A 17,618-nucleotide genomic window follows, 5' to 3' on the forward strand; every position below is an offset into this window, starting at 1 on the left:
TATTACACTGCTTTCCTGTTATCTGCTATGTAAAATTCAAACTTCTTCCCCCCTGTTTCTACCTGCAAAATATTTCTACAATATAATTCAACACTGGTCAACATATTACTGAAGTTATTACACCTTCATACTTGGATCAGCCTCAGGTGTTCAACCAGTGTTGGCTTCTGTAATATATTTATTCTTCCTTGAATAAAACTGAGACATTAATCGATAAGCAAAAGTAATATGTGAAAGGCTTCAACCGTGTAGTATTAACACTTCTAACTGTTGTGTATTCATATTATCAGAAGTGGCTGAACCAGATATGATAAAATATCAGATCTGACAAATTATCAATGAAAGGCAAACAATGTAACATGGGAATATAAAAAATGTGACACACGATATTTGTGAACCACACACTTTTATTGCATATGTAAAAGGATTAGGATACATAAAAATAATCTGGATTTAAAGCCAGCTCAAACCTTCATGTACACACTTGTTCTTTATAGTCTATATTCATTATATGAATATGGTACAACTATATATACCTGTACTTCACACAATAATAATTCTCATCAAGAGCATGTCTATGTGACTATGTGATTTTCTCACATTATTCTCTTTGGTTAACTGCATATATAAAATGGTTAAAATATGTTCTCTAGCTAAAGTGCAGAAAATTTTCTGCCACCTGACATTCACATGGTATGAAGGTATAAATAGACATTGTGATGAAGGCAAATTCCTTTAGAGGGTGTAAGGTATAAGATAAACTAGACTTTAATGGTATAGATGGACCACTGTTGGGTAGGGAGTGTGAGTGCAGCAAATAGGGCCATACATGAATTGCAGACATAAAGTAAACCAGATCCTAAAGAAGCAATGAGGTGCAAAGAATACAGTAGAGTGCTGGAAGGCACAGTATTAACACAGAATCACTTGCATGAGAGGTGATGCACACATGATTAAGCCACGGTTTAGAAAATCCAACACCACTGTTGATAATCAAAGGGTCCCTGGAAACATCCTGGTGTTGAAAATATAGGACGGGGGCGCAGGGCATGATTAGCTAAAGGAGACTCTCAAGTGGTGACACTTCCAGTAAGGCCTAGAAAAATGTGATACTTTTGCAAAAGCAGATTTAGTGTAACACCCCTTCCAGTTTAGAAACACTGCTCTAAAGGATTGTGGCGCTCACTCAGGGGAGCAGTATCGGCCAGCAAAGAGAATGCTCATAGAGGGGTTATGCCGGATGAAGAAGAGGAAGGGGTGGTCTGCGATGAAGGAGGCTGGACGCAAAGCGCAGCGCAGCATCATGACGGCACCGGAGGCAGCAGCAGCCTCTGTTCCCTCCTCATTGACTTCCACAAAAGCCTTGTGGATAACTTTTGACAATACCAGGTTGTTGGCTGGTGACATGCCTGACAGCAAAGGAGAGAAAGAGAAACATTTTAAACAGCTATAATGTAATGCTTTCACCATGATCCTGACACTTCTGAGGTGGGACGTTTCATGATTCTGAATATATCTGATATGTTCCAGGCGCGTGTCCTACCAGAGAAGTCACTTATGGTGAAGGCGTCCACCATGCCCATGCTCATCAGGACTTCCTTCATGTCATACTTCTCCTCCATCTTGAATCGTGGCAGGCCCACCTGGACCTCAATTTCGTCCATCATGTCTGGACGAGTCCATTCCACAAAGTTGTCATAGGTCAGCTCCTTCTCCATCTATGGTGGATACAAAATCCATTTTTAGTTTGTTGGTGTCAGTATGTGAGTTTGTTTATGTCTGCAAGTGTGTGTATGTGTCCTACCTTCTCCAGACCAGTTGAACTGTCCTCCATCTCATTGGGCAGAAAGATGAGCATGCTGAGCTCCTTCCCTTTGTAGGGCATCTCTAGGATCTGTGCAACAAAAGGTTTCAAACATTACAGCAATTATATATACTGGTATTGCAACAGTTTGATTTTTTTGTGTATGAACAATATAGCTGATGGCACTATATGCAACCAACAAAACTAATGTTTCATAGTTTGTTTCATAGTTATGATTAAAAAAAACAGCTGTGGAAGGTCACATCTCATAAAAAATTATATTTTTAAAGCCCTCCTTAACCTTGTAAGCAAATGATCGATTCAGTTAACAGTGGATTGATGGACTGACTGAAACACTAATTGAAATATCAATTGACTGAATAGCTTATCAATTGCTCGATTACCTGGCAGTTGGCCTCGGGGATGTAGGTCAAAGGGAATTTAGTTTTCTGGTACATCATCTTCACTGGCTTGGACTGATTCTGAAGACGAGAGCAAACAGAGGAGGCATTATTTAATCATTTCTAAAACACATAAGGAGCAACTTAACACTCACTTTAAATCTTGTCTCTGCTGACCTCCAGCAGATTAACCTCTCACCTTGCCGCAGTGATGTAGAAGTGTACTCCAGGGTGTGGTCAGTACACTGTGACATCACTGTTAGGTGTGGTTAGAGTTGCAACACACTTGAAGCTTTCAGCCAGAGAGGGCAGTGAAAACACTGCTTTTCATACTCTTAAACATACTGTACAGCATATTTAAAGTTGCATTAAGCTATGTTTTGGATGTTAAAATTAATTTAAGTAACTTAATAATAATAAAGGCTTTCTGGTCCCAGAAAGGTATAGGTACAGTTGAGTGGCTTTGGACTTTCATCAGGTGGTGATTAAAAAAAAGTTATTTGATGAAAAAGAACTTGATAAGTATCAATGCTTGCTTGAGTTTCTTTTTTTGCTGTCTTTCTATCACCTGCTGGTTAAAAATCACTTCACGTTTTTGTCGAGCAAAGACAACTAAACTAAGTCACTTTTTATTACTCTGAGGAAAATCCAACATCTGAACTTACAATGGTGAGTCATTTGTCAATGAGCAGTGACAAAGATCAGATGACAAGTGGTTCCACTATTTAGGTGTGTCTACAGACTCAAACTTTGTCCACACTTGAGCAACATGCATTTTTTTATGCATGTGATATGAAGAAAGGTTCTTCCTCCCTTTACCGAATGGAAGCATCATGAGTTCATTTTTGTCTGCAACCATGATTAACACAGAGTAGATGTATTTACAGTTAGTAGAATCTTGTGACTCAAATGTTTTAAAAAACAATTGTGAAACGCTTCCCTCTAGTCTTGACAAATACATAACAAATAATATTCACTACTTTTCACAAAGGGTGTAAGTATTGTCCACAGCCTAAAAATATGATTTCTGTCTGGTCAATTTTGATTCCCCAATACAGCCTGATATCCCGCAGACAACTCAAAATGTTCCCTTTTTTCATTTAGGGATGACTTTGACTAAAAAACGATGAATTGTCTTCAATATTCCTGCAGTGTGCGCACTAACACTATCGTATTCACTGACTTACTGAGTTGTGGACTGATCAGAGCACATACACGATGTGCCAACGGCCTGCAAATGCCAGAATCTGTAGTTCATGGTATATACTACCATCCAATACAGTTCCCAAAACCCAGACTAACTGACTTTAGTTTACTGTTACCGATCAGTGTTCATCCATTTACTTTGTGCAGTGTTACCTTGTTGAGATTAAACTTGGCATCACGTGTGGCACTCTCTTGAAACTGCTTGTTCCAGTTGCCTTTGAAGTAGATGGCGTTGACCAGCACGAGCCTTGTCATGTTGTCCACCGCGTCCTGGGTCAGTAAATCCTTAATTTTACCTGAAAATTGGCACATACAGTACGTGAAGCAATGTCACACAACTGAAAACAAATGAAACACACTGTAACAACATTTCTATCCGACAGTCAAGAGAATTTGAAGCACAAGCTTGAAATGTTGGAGAAATGAGAGGCTCAATTGCCCTATTTTGTGTGTAGTTGTCATATTTATTATAACACACACCTGAAAGAGTCTTGCATTTCCGGAGCAACATGCTGCATAATTTATTTTTCAGTTCTTCATTACAATTTCACTGGATAAAGGGGACATGCAGCTCTATTAACAAACTTATAAGTGTTTATGTTAGCGTCACCTTGTGTGTTCTTCTCCACCCAGTTGTTGATGTTGAGCCTGGCTGCCTCTGATTTGTTTATGAAGTCCACAGATTCCAGCTCTGCACTGTAGTGCTTCCTGGTCAGTGTTAAGAATTCCTGGAACCATAAACAACACATTTATTGATTCTGATCACCCAAACAAAATAATCTCTTTGTTTAACATCGATAGCAGAATTTAAAGTCACTACAGCCAGAATAATATTTTCAGAATCACTGTTTTACTTGCTAGTATGCTGGCCTGCTGTCCACGCCCTCATTCATCAATCTTTCTTACACAGATTCCTATCTGTGCCTCTCATTCAGTTCAGCCCACCTTCATGTAAACAAAACCTAACCTATTCATGAAGGTGCATACACACATGCTGAAAGACACACACACCTCAACAAACTGGTAGGACTGCTCTCCGTACAGCCTGTTGGCAACACTGAGGGCATACGGAGCGTCTGCCTTGTTGAGCTCGCTCAGCAGTTTGGCAAAGCTAGCGTGGATATCATCCTGGATATTGTGGGTTTTCAGGCACTGTGGACAAAGTAGAAAAGACGTGTTAAAGAAAAGTCACTGAGCCAGTGTTAGAACAGTTGAATATGTACTGGCAGGGGTGGTCAGCTTGCCTGCTAAGTGATAAGAATATAGACATTATAAGCAATGTTTTGAGTATGATGAGTACACTGGCTCACCTAAAATAAACATGATATCAAGAGCTCTAAATCTTTTTCTTGAAAATCAATTACTTGTCATAAATGGCAATGTAAAACCTTGACTGAAAATTACAGTAAAGGCAAAATAAAAAATAAAACAAGAAAACTGACATGGAAAAAAAAGTAGAGAAGAACCTTTAACACCGACTTCAAAGAGACCCATGAAGGTGCCAGCTGAAACACTCACATGAAGACACACACCATCCAACCACCAAGTTGTTATTTACTTCCTTTTGGACAAAAGCAGAAGTTGACTTTTGATAAAATGATCTCTTTGATAAGACATAAACCGTCATTTTCTGTCAACAGTCAGGATGAAATTTGCTAAATTTTGGTGCTAGATAACAAGAGCACTAACAGAGTAATATTGTGCAGTTTCCCAATGTATTTTTAATGCATTGTCATGGTTTGTCAGTAAGGACTATTTCTTAATCCACTGTGGTTTCCAGCAGCTGCTTATAAGAGATAAAAAAGCACATCAGAAAGGAACCATAAAAAAAAAAAAAAAGACAGGACTACATTCCAGTGTATTAGGAAGTACTATGGGGTTTGGAGCTGCCGGACAGACACACACTAAACCTTCAGTAAACAGCATGCAGGTAGAGCCGCTCCCTTGCATTGCTGTTTCTTTCAAATTCATGTCAAGACAGCAGCAGCTTGGAATTTAGCAAACAAAGCAGAAAATAAATGTGAAACTGTAACTGGAACCAATATCTCAGAGTTTCCTAGGATCCCCTCACCACACGACACCGCCCAGACCACCTGTTAGTAAAACACCCCTCGGTTAGTTTGTCATTCATGTACTGTTACCACCTTCCGCAGATGCTGTGGCAGTTTGGACTGGACCTGTTGCTGCATTTGCATCTGCTGCGCTTCTGCCTGCGGTGGCTTCTCTGCCTCAGTGAAGCAGAGGACCTAAGGGTGCAAGTTGTAGTGTTCACTGTTGAGTTAGACGACATGAGTCTGGTTGTGTACAGGAAGCGATAAGCAGTGATGTGTGGATGGAGTCATATTTCTCTGGGCTTGTTTGTTACACTTAGATAGGGAAGATGGATCACAAAATGATGCACTGTCAAACAACTGATCAGAGAGTAGAAAGTACAGCTGAGGCTGATGGGAAAGTCATTAGTTTAGGAATTATTTTGTCATAAACCAAAGTCTTAAACATATTGATAATTAGCATCGATGAATGTCAAAATTTCATGGCGATCTAATCAATAGTTGTTGAGATAATTCAGTCTGACATTAGCATGGCAATGGCTAAAAATCTATTGTATGGACATTCTATTTATTTGGTATATAATTATTTCACTTGCCTTTTGTCGTTGCAGTTTATGAATAAATTACGTAACTGGTTATTAGCTCACTTCTTATTTAATCATTCAAATATTTTCATGTTCTTATTTGGTGTACAAGTTATAGTAGGTGATATGTAGAAGATCACTGACACAGGAATTGAGCGTATTTGCATGAACAGGTGGATACAAATCTCCAAGCTGGACTGAATCATTAGACTGATGGCAGGCAGGAAGACAGGTTCTCACAAAGTCAGGTGATGTCATCGCCGACCAACTCATTTCCCATCAACAGACTCTGGTATTTGTAGGACAAATGATGGCCAGCTGGCTAATGAACAGGTTATAAAAGACCAGTTTATGCAACTGCACCTTCTGGTAACTGGCTGCTAAAAAATTCTCACAGAAGCCGCGTGATGTTACAGTCACCTCTGCTCTCTTTCATACATACGCAGTCACACATCTACTCTATCTTACTCACCAAGTCATGCATGCACACATAGTTTTACCACTCACCAACCCATGACCTCTGTTTTGTTGCCCCTCATAATTAGAATGACTTACAAGAAAGATAACATGGTAACATAGTGAGTCTATCAGGGACTCTGCTTTAAAACACTCACTGACACTGGTACTGGTCATCTACAATAGTCCAGCCCATCCAAACCCAACCTTTATACTCAAGACACAATTAATTCAAAACAGGCTGAGTTGCAGCTTCTGGGTGAACTCTGCACTAATAGCACTGTATGACGGTGCATTTATAACATGACACCAGCCTGGTGATAGTGCTACTGCTATTGCAATAGATATCAGGCGAACAAAATACAGAAAATACTGCTATTAAATTCCACTACATATTAACATAAAGTCTCACAACCAGTGAATGCTTTGAAAATGTATCACTATTGATAGACACCCTGGTCTTCAAACAATTACTGAATAGAAGTTTATGTACTCTAAATCTGTCTAAATCCATCCATTATCCATTGTTATCCAGAAGATAATCCTTTCAAATGACTCAAGTTATTTTCTAACAACAGAAACACAGTGAATTTACGGTGAGGTGATGCCTCGCCCACATACTCACGCTTTCCCCAGCGCAGAGTTATCTGGGTGTGGCTTTGCTTTAGCAATCATCTATAGAAACATTACTAAATTGTCTTGTTTTACATCATGTCAGCTCACACCTACATTCCAACTACCTCCCAATTGCCTCATCAGGTTGCTTATCAGTAGAGCCCATATGCTCTTTATTGCAGTAAACAAACTGCCAAAACTGAAGAGTGATTTCACTGAAGACAGTCTAAACTTAATATCAATGTCTGACCCCAAATATAATTTTCATTTCACAAACCACTGAATAGAGACACAAATTAGGCTTTTACAAATTTCTTCCAAAAAGAACAAATGAATAATTACTACATTATTAATTTTAAGATTATAACTGTTTTAATTACTACTACACTACTTTAATTACTGGTAAGTATTAGTGACCTGACCATGGATGACTAGACGTGCTGACCCTTGGCTAGGTGGAGTGGTTAGCACAGTCGTCCGTGGTCATTACTCTCTAGAGGGAGTGGTCCTACACCGTGACAGCTGTTATAAATGCAGTGGTGGATGAGGTACTCAGATACTTTACTTAAATAAAAGTAGAAATACTGTAGTCTAAAAATACTGAATTACAAGTAAAAGTCCTGAATTTTAAACTTAAGTAAAACTACAGAAGTATTATCAGTAAAATGTACTTAAAGTATCAAAAGTAAAAGTACTAGTTATGCAGATTTTGTTATATTATTATAGTATATTATATTTTTTGTTTCTATCACTAACAAAAACATGAGAGAGCATTTTCATGTTGTAGTTTATCAATGTGGATCCAATTTTAGATACTTTGGGTAAATTAATAGTATTTTTTAAAGAAAATAAAAGAGTGACAATTTAAACAACAGTTAGAACATTAAAATACCTTAGTTTATGTAAAATCTTCATCTGAAAAGTAACTAAAGCTGTCAAATAAATTTAGTGGAGTAAAAAGTACATTTCCCTCTGAAATGTAGTGGAGTGGAAGTATCATGTAGCATCGAATGGAAATACTCAAGTAAAGTACAAGTACCTCAAAGTTGTATTTTGGTTGTACACTACTTCAGTTACTTTCCACCGCTGTATACATGATAATAATAATCATTATTATTTATTGTCTAATTGGAAATAATCAGTTCTAAGTTTAATTACAGTGGATTGCAACCATCCAGTGGCTCAACTTTAAAAATAACTCTCAGTCAGACAAATAGACAAAATATTCTCCTACTGTACATAAGGAGGGAACTGATAAGGTGTACAGACTGCTTTGCTTAGATCTTTATTGCCCATACACTTCCATATTATGTATCACGTTCCCATAGTAACACAACACAGACCTGCCCCCCATAAAACCTAGGCAGAGCCAGAACAAACAAATCTTTGCCATTTTGCTGACGCTGGAAGACACAGCTGGTGATTCATACTGAATGAGGGCTTACAGTAGTTTGTCCTTTTTTCCTGTCAAATGTAACCCAATGTTTTTATGTAAATCCAGGAGACACAGGATATTTTATATATTTTATATACAGTATCTGTATATAAAAGTGTGTGGATATGTACATTGTCACAGGCTATATACAGGGAACAAAATGACATGAACATTTGAACAGTATAATTAACTGTTGCTTGAGAGACATATTGATTTCACTAGAGCAGCAACTAACAATTATTTTCATTTTTGATTAATCTGCCAAGCATTTTCATGATTAATTGATTAATCAGTTGGCTAACAAAACACCTGAAAACAGTGAAAAATGTCCGTCACAGTTTCTTAAATGCAAAGGCAAGGTCATCAAATTGCCTGTTTTGTTCGATCAGCATTAAAAGATATTTAATTTATTCTCATATAAAACTAAGAAGAGCAGCAAATCCTCACAACCAACTGTCAGGAGCTGGGGAACGTTGGGCGTTTTTGCTTTAAAAATTACTTGAATGATTGATTGCTTATCAAAATAGCTGCCAATTATTTTCAAGTTGATCGATTGCAGCTCTAGATTTAACTTTATGGTACTTTCTGCAGTTTGTGGTGGCGTTGTAATGAGGTGCGTTGTTAAGTCTGAAATCTGCTTCCTTTTGTCCACGAGATGGACAAACCTATAAAACACCTTAAAAAATGTAAGATTATAAGCTGAATCGGGTGCACAATGTTAATATGTTACTTCTCATAAAGACAGCTGGTGTGTGTGTGTGTATACTGTACCTCTGACATCTGTGTGGCTGTGTTGCCCCTGGCCCCCAGCAGCACCATAGCCAGGGCTGAAGAGATGCTAAACGGGGAGAAGAAGATATTCGCGGTGTTGTTTTTCTCACTCAGCTTTTTGAGTAAAGCCATGGAGAAGTCAGTGTTGGCCTTGGACAGAGGGGTTATTGATTCCATTGTGTCTGATACAAAGAGAGGGAGGGCAGAACATTTATCAATACATTATAAACTCACATCGCTCTGATCTCTTCATCTGATCTCTCTCATCTCTCTTGTTGGGACAAACTCATTGAAAAAGTTTGTTAATGATTGTATGGGCACATAAATACCTTATAGAGCATAATTTAAGACCATTTCAGCACTGGTGGGACTCACTCTTTAATTCAGCAACCATTAAACACACCAAGCAGGTTTAAATCCATACACAACTGAATCTATTCACATCTACCTTGACTTTTCTCCACCTATATAATCAGTTCTTATCGTGGTTGGTTGTTATTTAGAGAAAATAAAGCAATTAGCTGTGTTCTCGGTGGTGGAGGGTATGCCAATTTAGCAACAGATAATAATAAATTCACAAAACATCACACTTTTACAAGAAATTATTAAACGTCCATATTTTTCAATGGAGTATGGTAGAAAAATAAAAACATCAAAAGGTTCATATTGCCCTTGGATTGACCAAGTATTCATTCTGATATTCAGTATATAGTTATATATTACATTTACATGTAGTGTTCTTTACAATTAACATCAGACCGTAGTCAACCAGGTTAGACGAGAAACTACTAAATTACCACCTGTAACTACAATGTCTGTCCGGTGAAACTGATTAAAGAATAGCTGTAAAACTTGAATGTTACAACAAATATCTACAAACCAAGAGAACAAATTCTGCTGTCACAGACTGAAGAGACACAGTTCTACTTACAGACGCTTTGTTTGCAGTCCTCAAGAGATTAAGAGCCTTTCCGTAACAGAAAGAGCTCAGTGTGAAGCATCAGTTTTTATTATTTACACGCCGACACGCCCCAAAGCCTCGTCACCTGTACTTCCGCATTCTCATATGTTATATGGAAGCCGAAAAGGGAAAAACAGCGCAGTCCCTTTTTTCTATTGATATCTTCCTAACTTTGTTTGGATAATAATACAGGAATTCCCCAATTATTACTGTAATAATAAATACAAGTTTGGTTTTGTGACTTCCAAAGACAAAGCAGTTGTAGTGCGAAATTTACCAATCACTGAATTGATTTGTAAATACATAAATATATTCCTGTTCATTTTCATAGTGGCCTAAGAGCATCTGAAACAGGTTAATCTCATGTTTTCAGCCTGTGTAATATGTCCTCGTGGGTTGATTCCTGCCAAAAATATAATTAATTTATTGTAATTATTATTATTATTATTATTATTATTATTATTATTATTATTATTACTATATTTATCTTGGCCAAGGATGTCATACAGTTAAATCACTATGGGATAGAGGAAATTTAATCATTTTGCTGATACATAATAGAATCAGTAATGCAAAGGTTAATTCTTACTTTATCATTTTAAAAATTAACTTATTGTACCTTGATTTACGCAATTGTCATCTGTATATCACAACTGTACAATGTGATATGGCTAATTCGCAAAACTGTAACAGCTTCAGTGACCAAACAATATATATTTATTGGCTTTAAATCAGACTAATATTTTCATGGTCTTATTTTGTGTAGTTGGCGATGTATAGAGGCTCACTGACTTACATCCTCAACTGCAACAGAATATTAGAAACAAGCTTGGAAAGTTCTCTTCAAATTTATTTTTTGTCATGACTGAGTGACAATAAGAAGGGAAGACAATATAACAGCAAATATCAGATTATGTAGATTAAACAGTGTCATTTTTACAGTTGTTTCTTATTTTAAAATTTAAAATTTGTTGTATTGAGGCATTTTGTCTTTATTGACAATGATACAAAAGCCTTTTTCAGTGTCCTCTGTCTTACTGGCACGTCTCTTTAGACTTTTGACTGTCTTGGCATGAGCAATGATAAAGGGAATTTTTTATTTTAGTGGCAACTCTGCAGTGGTTGATGACTTTATTTACTGTAACATAAGTTAAATGTTCCAAGAGACCGGTGGTCTTTTGCAGGAAACATGTTTCACAGTACAAGTCGATGTGGTGATTGCACTTAATGTTTTGGGATTTGAAAGAGTGTTTAAGAAAATGTGCCTGAGCAAAATGCCAAGCTGTAATCTGACTGTGACCAACTATTCTTTAGCTGAGTCTACATCCACAGTGGGAGTCTGACACAGAGGCAGGAAAACTGTTTATCCCAACTGTTTATCCAGGCAGTTGGGATAATGTATGTGTGGTGTACTTACCACAAACACACATATTGTATATCCTCATTTGCAGTTGGCAGAGAAGATGATGTTTTACTACACTGTGGCACTTTGACAGATCCACAGGCAGAAGCTTCCTCTACTGGCCTGCTGGCCTTACTGGTTCCCTCCTGAGGAAAAGTTGGAAGGCTGCACCATGAAGCCTGAGGGAATTCACTCTTTTATTCCATCTATACAAGCATAAGAATACACACTGCAGCAATAGTCTGGATTCATTGGCTAACAAATCTTCTATCATTATGCTCCATAGCAAAGGGATACACAGTGATTTTCCCACTCAACTACAAGCAAAGACAATTTCAAAAATACACAAAATCATCAGCAAATTCATTTATAAGAATTTGGGATTCAGCACAAGCACACCTGCAAGCAGCAGACTCTGGGACACTTACAATTTTGTAATAATGGATGTAAATGTGAGGGAATAGTTTTCACTATAAAGACACCCTGCAAAATCGTGGTCTTGAAAATATAGGATGGGAATTAAGGTGTCCCTCAGATGGGAAATGTGCTTTATAGCCAAAGCAGGGCAGAGGTGCTGTGTACACACTCTAAAGCAGTGATTCTCAACATTTTTGCTACTGAAGCCTAAAATCTTTTACTGTAGCTGCGTTAAATGTAACTCTCCACACGTTGAGTGTCACTGCTCTAAAGGACATAGTGCTTACACAGGGGAGCAGTATCGGCCAGCAAAGAGAACACTGCAGGTGTCGGATGACGAAGAGGTGACATGCCTGCCACAGAGGAGAAAACAAAGAATTGTAAAAGCTTCAAGTAATATTCATCACAATTTATTATTATTATTTTGAAATAGTGATTATAGCAGCTTTATCTAATCATTATTGATCCCCTTTTGAACTGAAAAAGTTGAGGTGACCAGTACCGCTATAGTTATTTGGGTGAGCGGCTCTCGAGAAATATATAAAATTACCTCATAAATAATGTTGATTTTCTTCTTCTGCCCGTGGAATCAATGGTGCCACTCTGCCATTGCAACCCACATTGAGATTGGAGGTGGGATTGCATTCATAGTGTTTATGATTTGAAAACGTTTAAGAGACTTAAGCTATTGAACTGTGTAACGTTACTGTGAACGAAACGTGGCATGTGTGTGCAAAAATTAGTGCTCGATGTCTCAGGCACGTTCAGAAATATATAAAAAATCCCTCATAAACAACATTGCTTCTGCTTCTTCTGCATGTGGATTCAACAACAGAAAATATGGACACTGCCATTGCAACCCACATTGTGGCCAGAGGAGGGATTACATCTATAGTGATATGAACTAACATAGAGAATGAATTGAAAAAGTTTAGTTTAGTTTAGTTTAGTTTAAGAGAGATAAACTCTATTCTCATTGCTCACACACAGGAACTTTGTATGTATGTTCACGACATAGTGCAGGATGTCTCAGGCACGTTTTAAAAAGGCACTACAGTTCATCCAATCCATGTGAGGCGTTAAGGGAACACGGGTAAATTGTAGTACCTGCTGATAGCTTATATTTGAGGCGTTCAGAAAACATGAGGACAGGTACAACAAAGCAGTATGGTTGTTTTCTGAGTCTCAAACACAACAACAGGTGGGTGTAGGTGGTTCAATAGTGGCCTATCAAATTGCAAGTTGTGAAGAGGAAAAAATAGTTCAAAAGTGTCAAACATTTGGCACTTTTTTTTACGCACAAAACTGTGTAAACTAAATGTAAGAGAAACAAGCTTTTAATCAAGATTGAATGCGAAATCATTCATAATCAGGCTAAATAATGGATTCATATGTCAGAGACAACCTCAGAAATGATTATATTTCTAATTTTGGCTAGAATTTCCACCTTTATTGTGTGCCACACTATTTCTGTCCCTTTTCCAGAGGTGATCCACTATCAGCTCTGAAGGAAACACTTATGATTTTCATGTCAGATCTAATCTTCATCTTGTTGATTTCTAAGAAGTGCTTCAGACAAAAATATACAACTAAGTATTTTTAATATTCAAATTTGGAGTGTGGATTAAACCCAGGGTCTTTTTATGGACTGTATGAGATTTTGTTGATTGTATGAAGAGTTTTAAGAACACCATCTTTTGCAAACTGGAACACATATTTTGGTGTTTGTCACCTTTTCTTAAAACTAGACCTTAAAAAGAACACGTTTAGATTCAGAGAGGAACAAATTGGGGGTAAATAATTGAGGAAGAAATGGTTCAGAAATCAAAAAGTAAAATTTTCTTTTTTCATTATTTGATTTGATTTGTTTTGATTTTAATTTTGAAGTGTGGGACACAGGGAGAAACTCCTCACAGCAACAAGAGTGTGTTTCTCTGGATGCTGTGAGGCTACTGTGACGCCCCGACCTGCTCTAAAGCAGTAGCACCGCTAAAATAAACATGCTGGCCAGTGTAACTGTGGCGATAGCAAAGAGCTTCACTACATCACTCCAGGTGTCAGGGGAGGCTGCCTTCTTTGCAAGCCGAGTGGAGTGCTCTCTGATGTTGACCAGCAAACACTGGACGATGACCTGGTCCACAGCTTCATCTGGTGTCGCAGACTCCAGCAGGCGTTTACCGCCCAACTGCTTCTGCACGTCTTTAACAATAGATTTGCTGAGTTTCTTGGCGGTCTTCAGGTCCGGACAGAAGCCTCCAGTAATATCGAGTCCCGCCATTATTTCGTATATGACACGTTCGGTGCGAGCGACGCACTCTTCCAGGGTCCGGTTCTCGTAAGCCTGACACTTGTTCAGCACTCTGACGGTCAGCACCTCCACGACCAGCCGGAGCTGGTCTTCACTCTCTGCCTCGGTTGTAGAGGCAGGAGGATCAGGGAACTCCATGGCTGCTTGCGGCTGATTGATGATATTTGCCAGGTCGTCTTCCCTTTCTGGGACTCCTGACTCTGGCTTGTGTTCAGGTACAGAACTTACTGGGAGCTCCGTTGTCTGTGGCTCTTACTGCTAATGATTATGGTCTCAGTAGTGAACTCTTATCCTGACGGCAAGTCTGATTGCCTTTAACACGTCATATGGTGCTGAATTCACAATCACTGTGACGTGACAGACATGCGAGTCTGTCACGTGCGCACGTATTTTTTAAAAATATAAAAAATGGCGTTCAATAAATCGTTCAAAAAAAGCGTTACGGTGCTTTAGATGAATAACAGTTTCCTTTTCTTACACACATATCAGACAAGTCAGTATATTTAAAAAATGGATTTCCTTGATCTTGTTTGTTAAAGCAGACGAAACATCTGTATTCAGTGGCCGCTGATATACCCTTGATTTCATTTTCAGTGTTTGCATATGATAAAAAATTACAGTACATTTAATTGAACTTTCATGAGTATAATAATTCAGTGTTTAAACATAACATACAGCCTCAGAAGATTATATCACCTGATCCTCTTTGGTTCACTCAGTGCATGAAACAGCTGGTAGAGGAGATCTCAGGGCCATAGATGTATACTCTTGCTGTTAGATAATTAATAGTGCAATTTTTGCCCTACACATGCCAGCAGTAGTATTGCAGACAGCCTGTGTACTATCATGCAACATCATTTCACAAATCAAGCTGCATTGGCTCCTCAGTGTTTCTCCATCAAGTGCTGTCTTTGTGCAGTGTTACCTTATTTATTCTAAACTGAGCATCAACAGTATCATCCTTCATGAAGTGCTTCTTCCAGTTGCCTTTGAAGTAGATGGCATTGACCAGCACCAGCCTGGTCATGTTGTCCACCACGCCCTCAACCAGCAAGTCCTTGATTTTACCTGGTGAACAGTAAAGACGAAGTTATCATCAGCATTCAGACAGACAGAGGCTAGGATTCCATCCAAAATTCAGGATTTCTCATTACACTTCAGCTTAGATGCTCTAGAAATTACACAGCGCTCAAATACAAAATCAAAAAGAGTTAAAAGGGAAATAAAATTGACTGAAAAAACAGGAATAATAATAATGAAAACAAGTATAAATGTCTTTAATTAAATGGGGATTAAGAACTTGATGGTCTGATTTCTTCCAGCAGGGTGCGCCAGAGCCCTAGCTTTTGAGTCTTGACCTGTGAGCCACTGATAGACTTTACCTGTAGATCTCATGCAAACAGGCTCATATGGGGATAGAAGGTCAGCAAATATGTTTAGGAACTAACAGTCAGGCTTTAACAGTGATATTTAAATGTCAAAATCAATTCAAGATCCTGACTACACACAGGTAGCCTGGATGGAAATACCATGCCTACAATACCATGCACTCTCTTGTTGAATCTTGCAAGAAGTTCAGATGCTACAGACACTCATGCAGTTTCATTTCTTTCTACTAGATAGTTTTGTTTTGTTTGTTTGTTTTTTTAAAAAAAAAAAAAAAACGACAGTAAACACGAATGCCCACTAAATGTCGAAGACACTTCATTTAAATTAGATGATCAGCACAGAGTGAAATGCACATTTTATAATAGGCTCTACATTTGTAAAGATTAGGTTTTATGGCAGAGCAGGGCAGAGGTGCTGTGTACACACTCTAAAGCAGTGATTCTCAACATTTTTGCTACTGAAGCCTTAAAACCTTTACTGTAGCTGCGTTAAATGTAACCCTCCACCTGTTGAGTATCACTGCTCTAAAGGACATAGTGCTTACACAGGGGAGCAGTATCGGCCAGCAAAGAGAACACTGCAGGTGTTATGTTGGATGAAGAAGAGGTAGGGGTGGTCTGCCATGAAATAGGCTAGATTGCGACTGTAACACAGACACTCAACATAGAAACTAGTTGCAGCAGCAGCCTCAGTTCCCTCCTCATTCACCTCCACAAAAGCTTTGTGGACGACTTTTGACAAAAGCAGGCCTTTGGTCTTAGACATGCCTGTCACAGAAGAGAAAACAAAGAATTGTAAAAGCTTCAAGTAATATTCATCACAACTTCTCAACAAAGTTTGAGGCCCTCGATCTTCAATCACAAGCTTATTACTTTCTTCTTCTTCTTCTTCATCTTCTTCTTATTATTATTATGAAATAGTGATTATAGCAGCTTTAAATAATCATTATTGATCCCCTTTTGAACTGAAAAAATTGAGGTGACCAGTACCGCTATAGTCATTTGGGTGAGCAGCTCTCGAGAAATATATAAAAATACCTCATAAGTAATGTTGATTTGCTTCTTCTTCTGCCCGTGGAATCAATGGTGCCACTCTGCCATTGCAACCCACATTGAGATTGGAGGTGGGATTGCATTCATAGTGTTCATGACTTGAAAACGTTTAAGAGACTTAAGCTATTGAACTGTGTAATGTTACTGTTAACGAAACTTGGCATGTGTGTGCAAAAATTAGTGCTCGATGTCTCAGGCACAGTCAGAAATATATAAAAAATCCCTCATAAACAACATTGCTTCTGCTTCTATGAACATAGAGAATGAATTGAAAAAGTTTAGTTTAGTTTAGTTTCAGAGAGATAAACTATTCTCGTTCCTCACACACAGGAACTTTGTATGTATGTTCAAGACATAGTGCAGGATGTCTCAGGCATTTTTTAAATAGGCACTACAGTTCATCAGATCCATGTGAGGCATTAAGGTAAGATAAAAAATTACAGTACATTTAATTGAACTTTCATGAGTATAATAATTCAGTGTTTAAACATAACATACAGCCTCAGAAGATTTTATCACGTGATCCTCTTTGGTTCACTCAGTGCATGAAACAGCTGGTAGAGGAGATCTCAGGGCCACAGATGTATACTCATGCTGTTAGGTAATAGATAGTGCAATTTTTTTCTATCAAATGGGTGTAACATGTAAGATACATGAACTAGACTCTCTAGGTGTAACCTTCAAGATGAGGCAATAGAGTGGGATGGAACATTCACATCTATAGTACAAATAATCAGTAAGCCACATGGAAGCCGGGTATTTGCAG

The 17,618-nt window shown here is 38.1% G+C and overlaps 1 protein-coding gene across 3 annotated transcripts in view; it reads right to left on the reverse strand.

The window, feature by feature from the left end:
- Nucleotides 1-389: 389 nt before the first annotated feature.
- Nucleotides 390-17,618, reverse strand: part of serpinb1l3 (serpin peptidase inhibitor, clade B (ovalbumin), member 1, like 3) — a 31,025-nt gene continuing 13,796 nt past the window's right edge. The window contains exons 1-10 of one of the 3 annotated variants that reach the window (XM_067578552.1): nt 10,255-10,383; nt 9,324-9,505; nt 5,556-5,657; nt 4,423-4,563; nt 4,022-4,139; nt 3,565-3,707; nt 2,209-2,286; nt 1,805-1,894; nt 1,544-1,718; nt 390-1,409 (exon numbers count right to left, since the gene is read on the reverse strand). In XM_067578552.1, coding sequence (XP_067434653.1) covers nt 1,183-1,409; nt 1,544-1,718; nt 1,805-1,894; nt 2,209-2,286; nt 3,565-3,707; nt 4,022-4,139; nt 4,423-4,563; nt 5,556-5,657; nt 9,324-9,500 — 1,251 coding nt within the window. In that variant the 5' untranslated portion in view covers nt 9,501-9,505; nt 10,255-10,383 and the 3' untranslated portion in view covers nt 390-1,182. Of the gene's footprint in view, nt 1,410-1,543; nt 1,719-1,804; nt 1,895-2,208; nt 2,287-3,564; nt 3,708-4,021; nt 4,140-4,422; nt 4,564-5,555; nt 5,658-9,323; nt 9,506-10,254; nt 10,384-17,618 lie in introns of those variants that run through there. The other 2 variants (XM_067578554.1, XM_067578551.1) reach the window with 2 other exon arrangements.

This window comes from Thunnus thynnus, chromosome 21, assembly GCF_963924715.1.
Source record: "Thunnus thynnus chromosome 21, fThuThy2.1, whole genome shotgun sequence".
Lineage (NCBI taxonomy): Eukaryota > Metazoa > Chordata > Actinopteri > Scombriformes > Scombridae > Thunnus > Thunnus thynnus.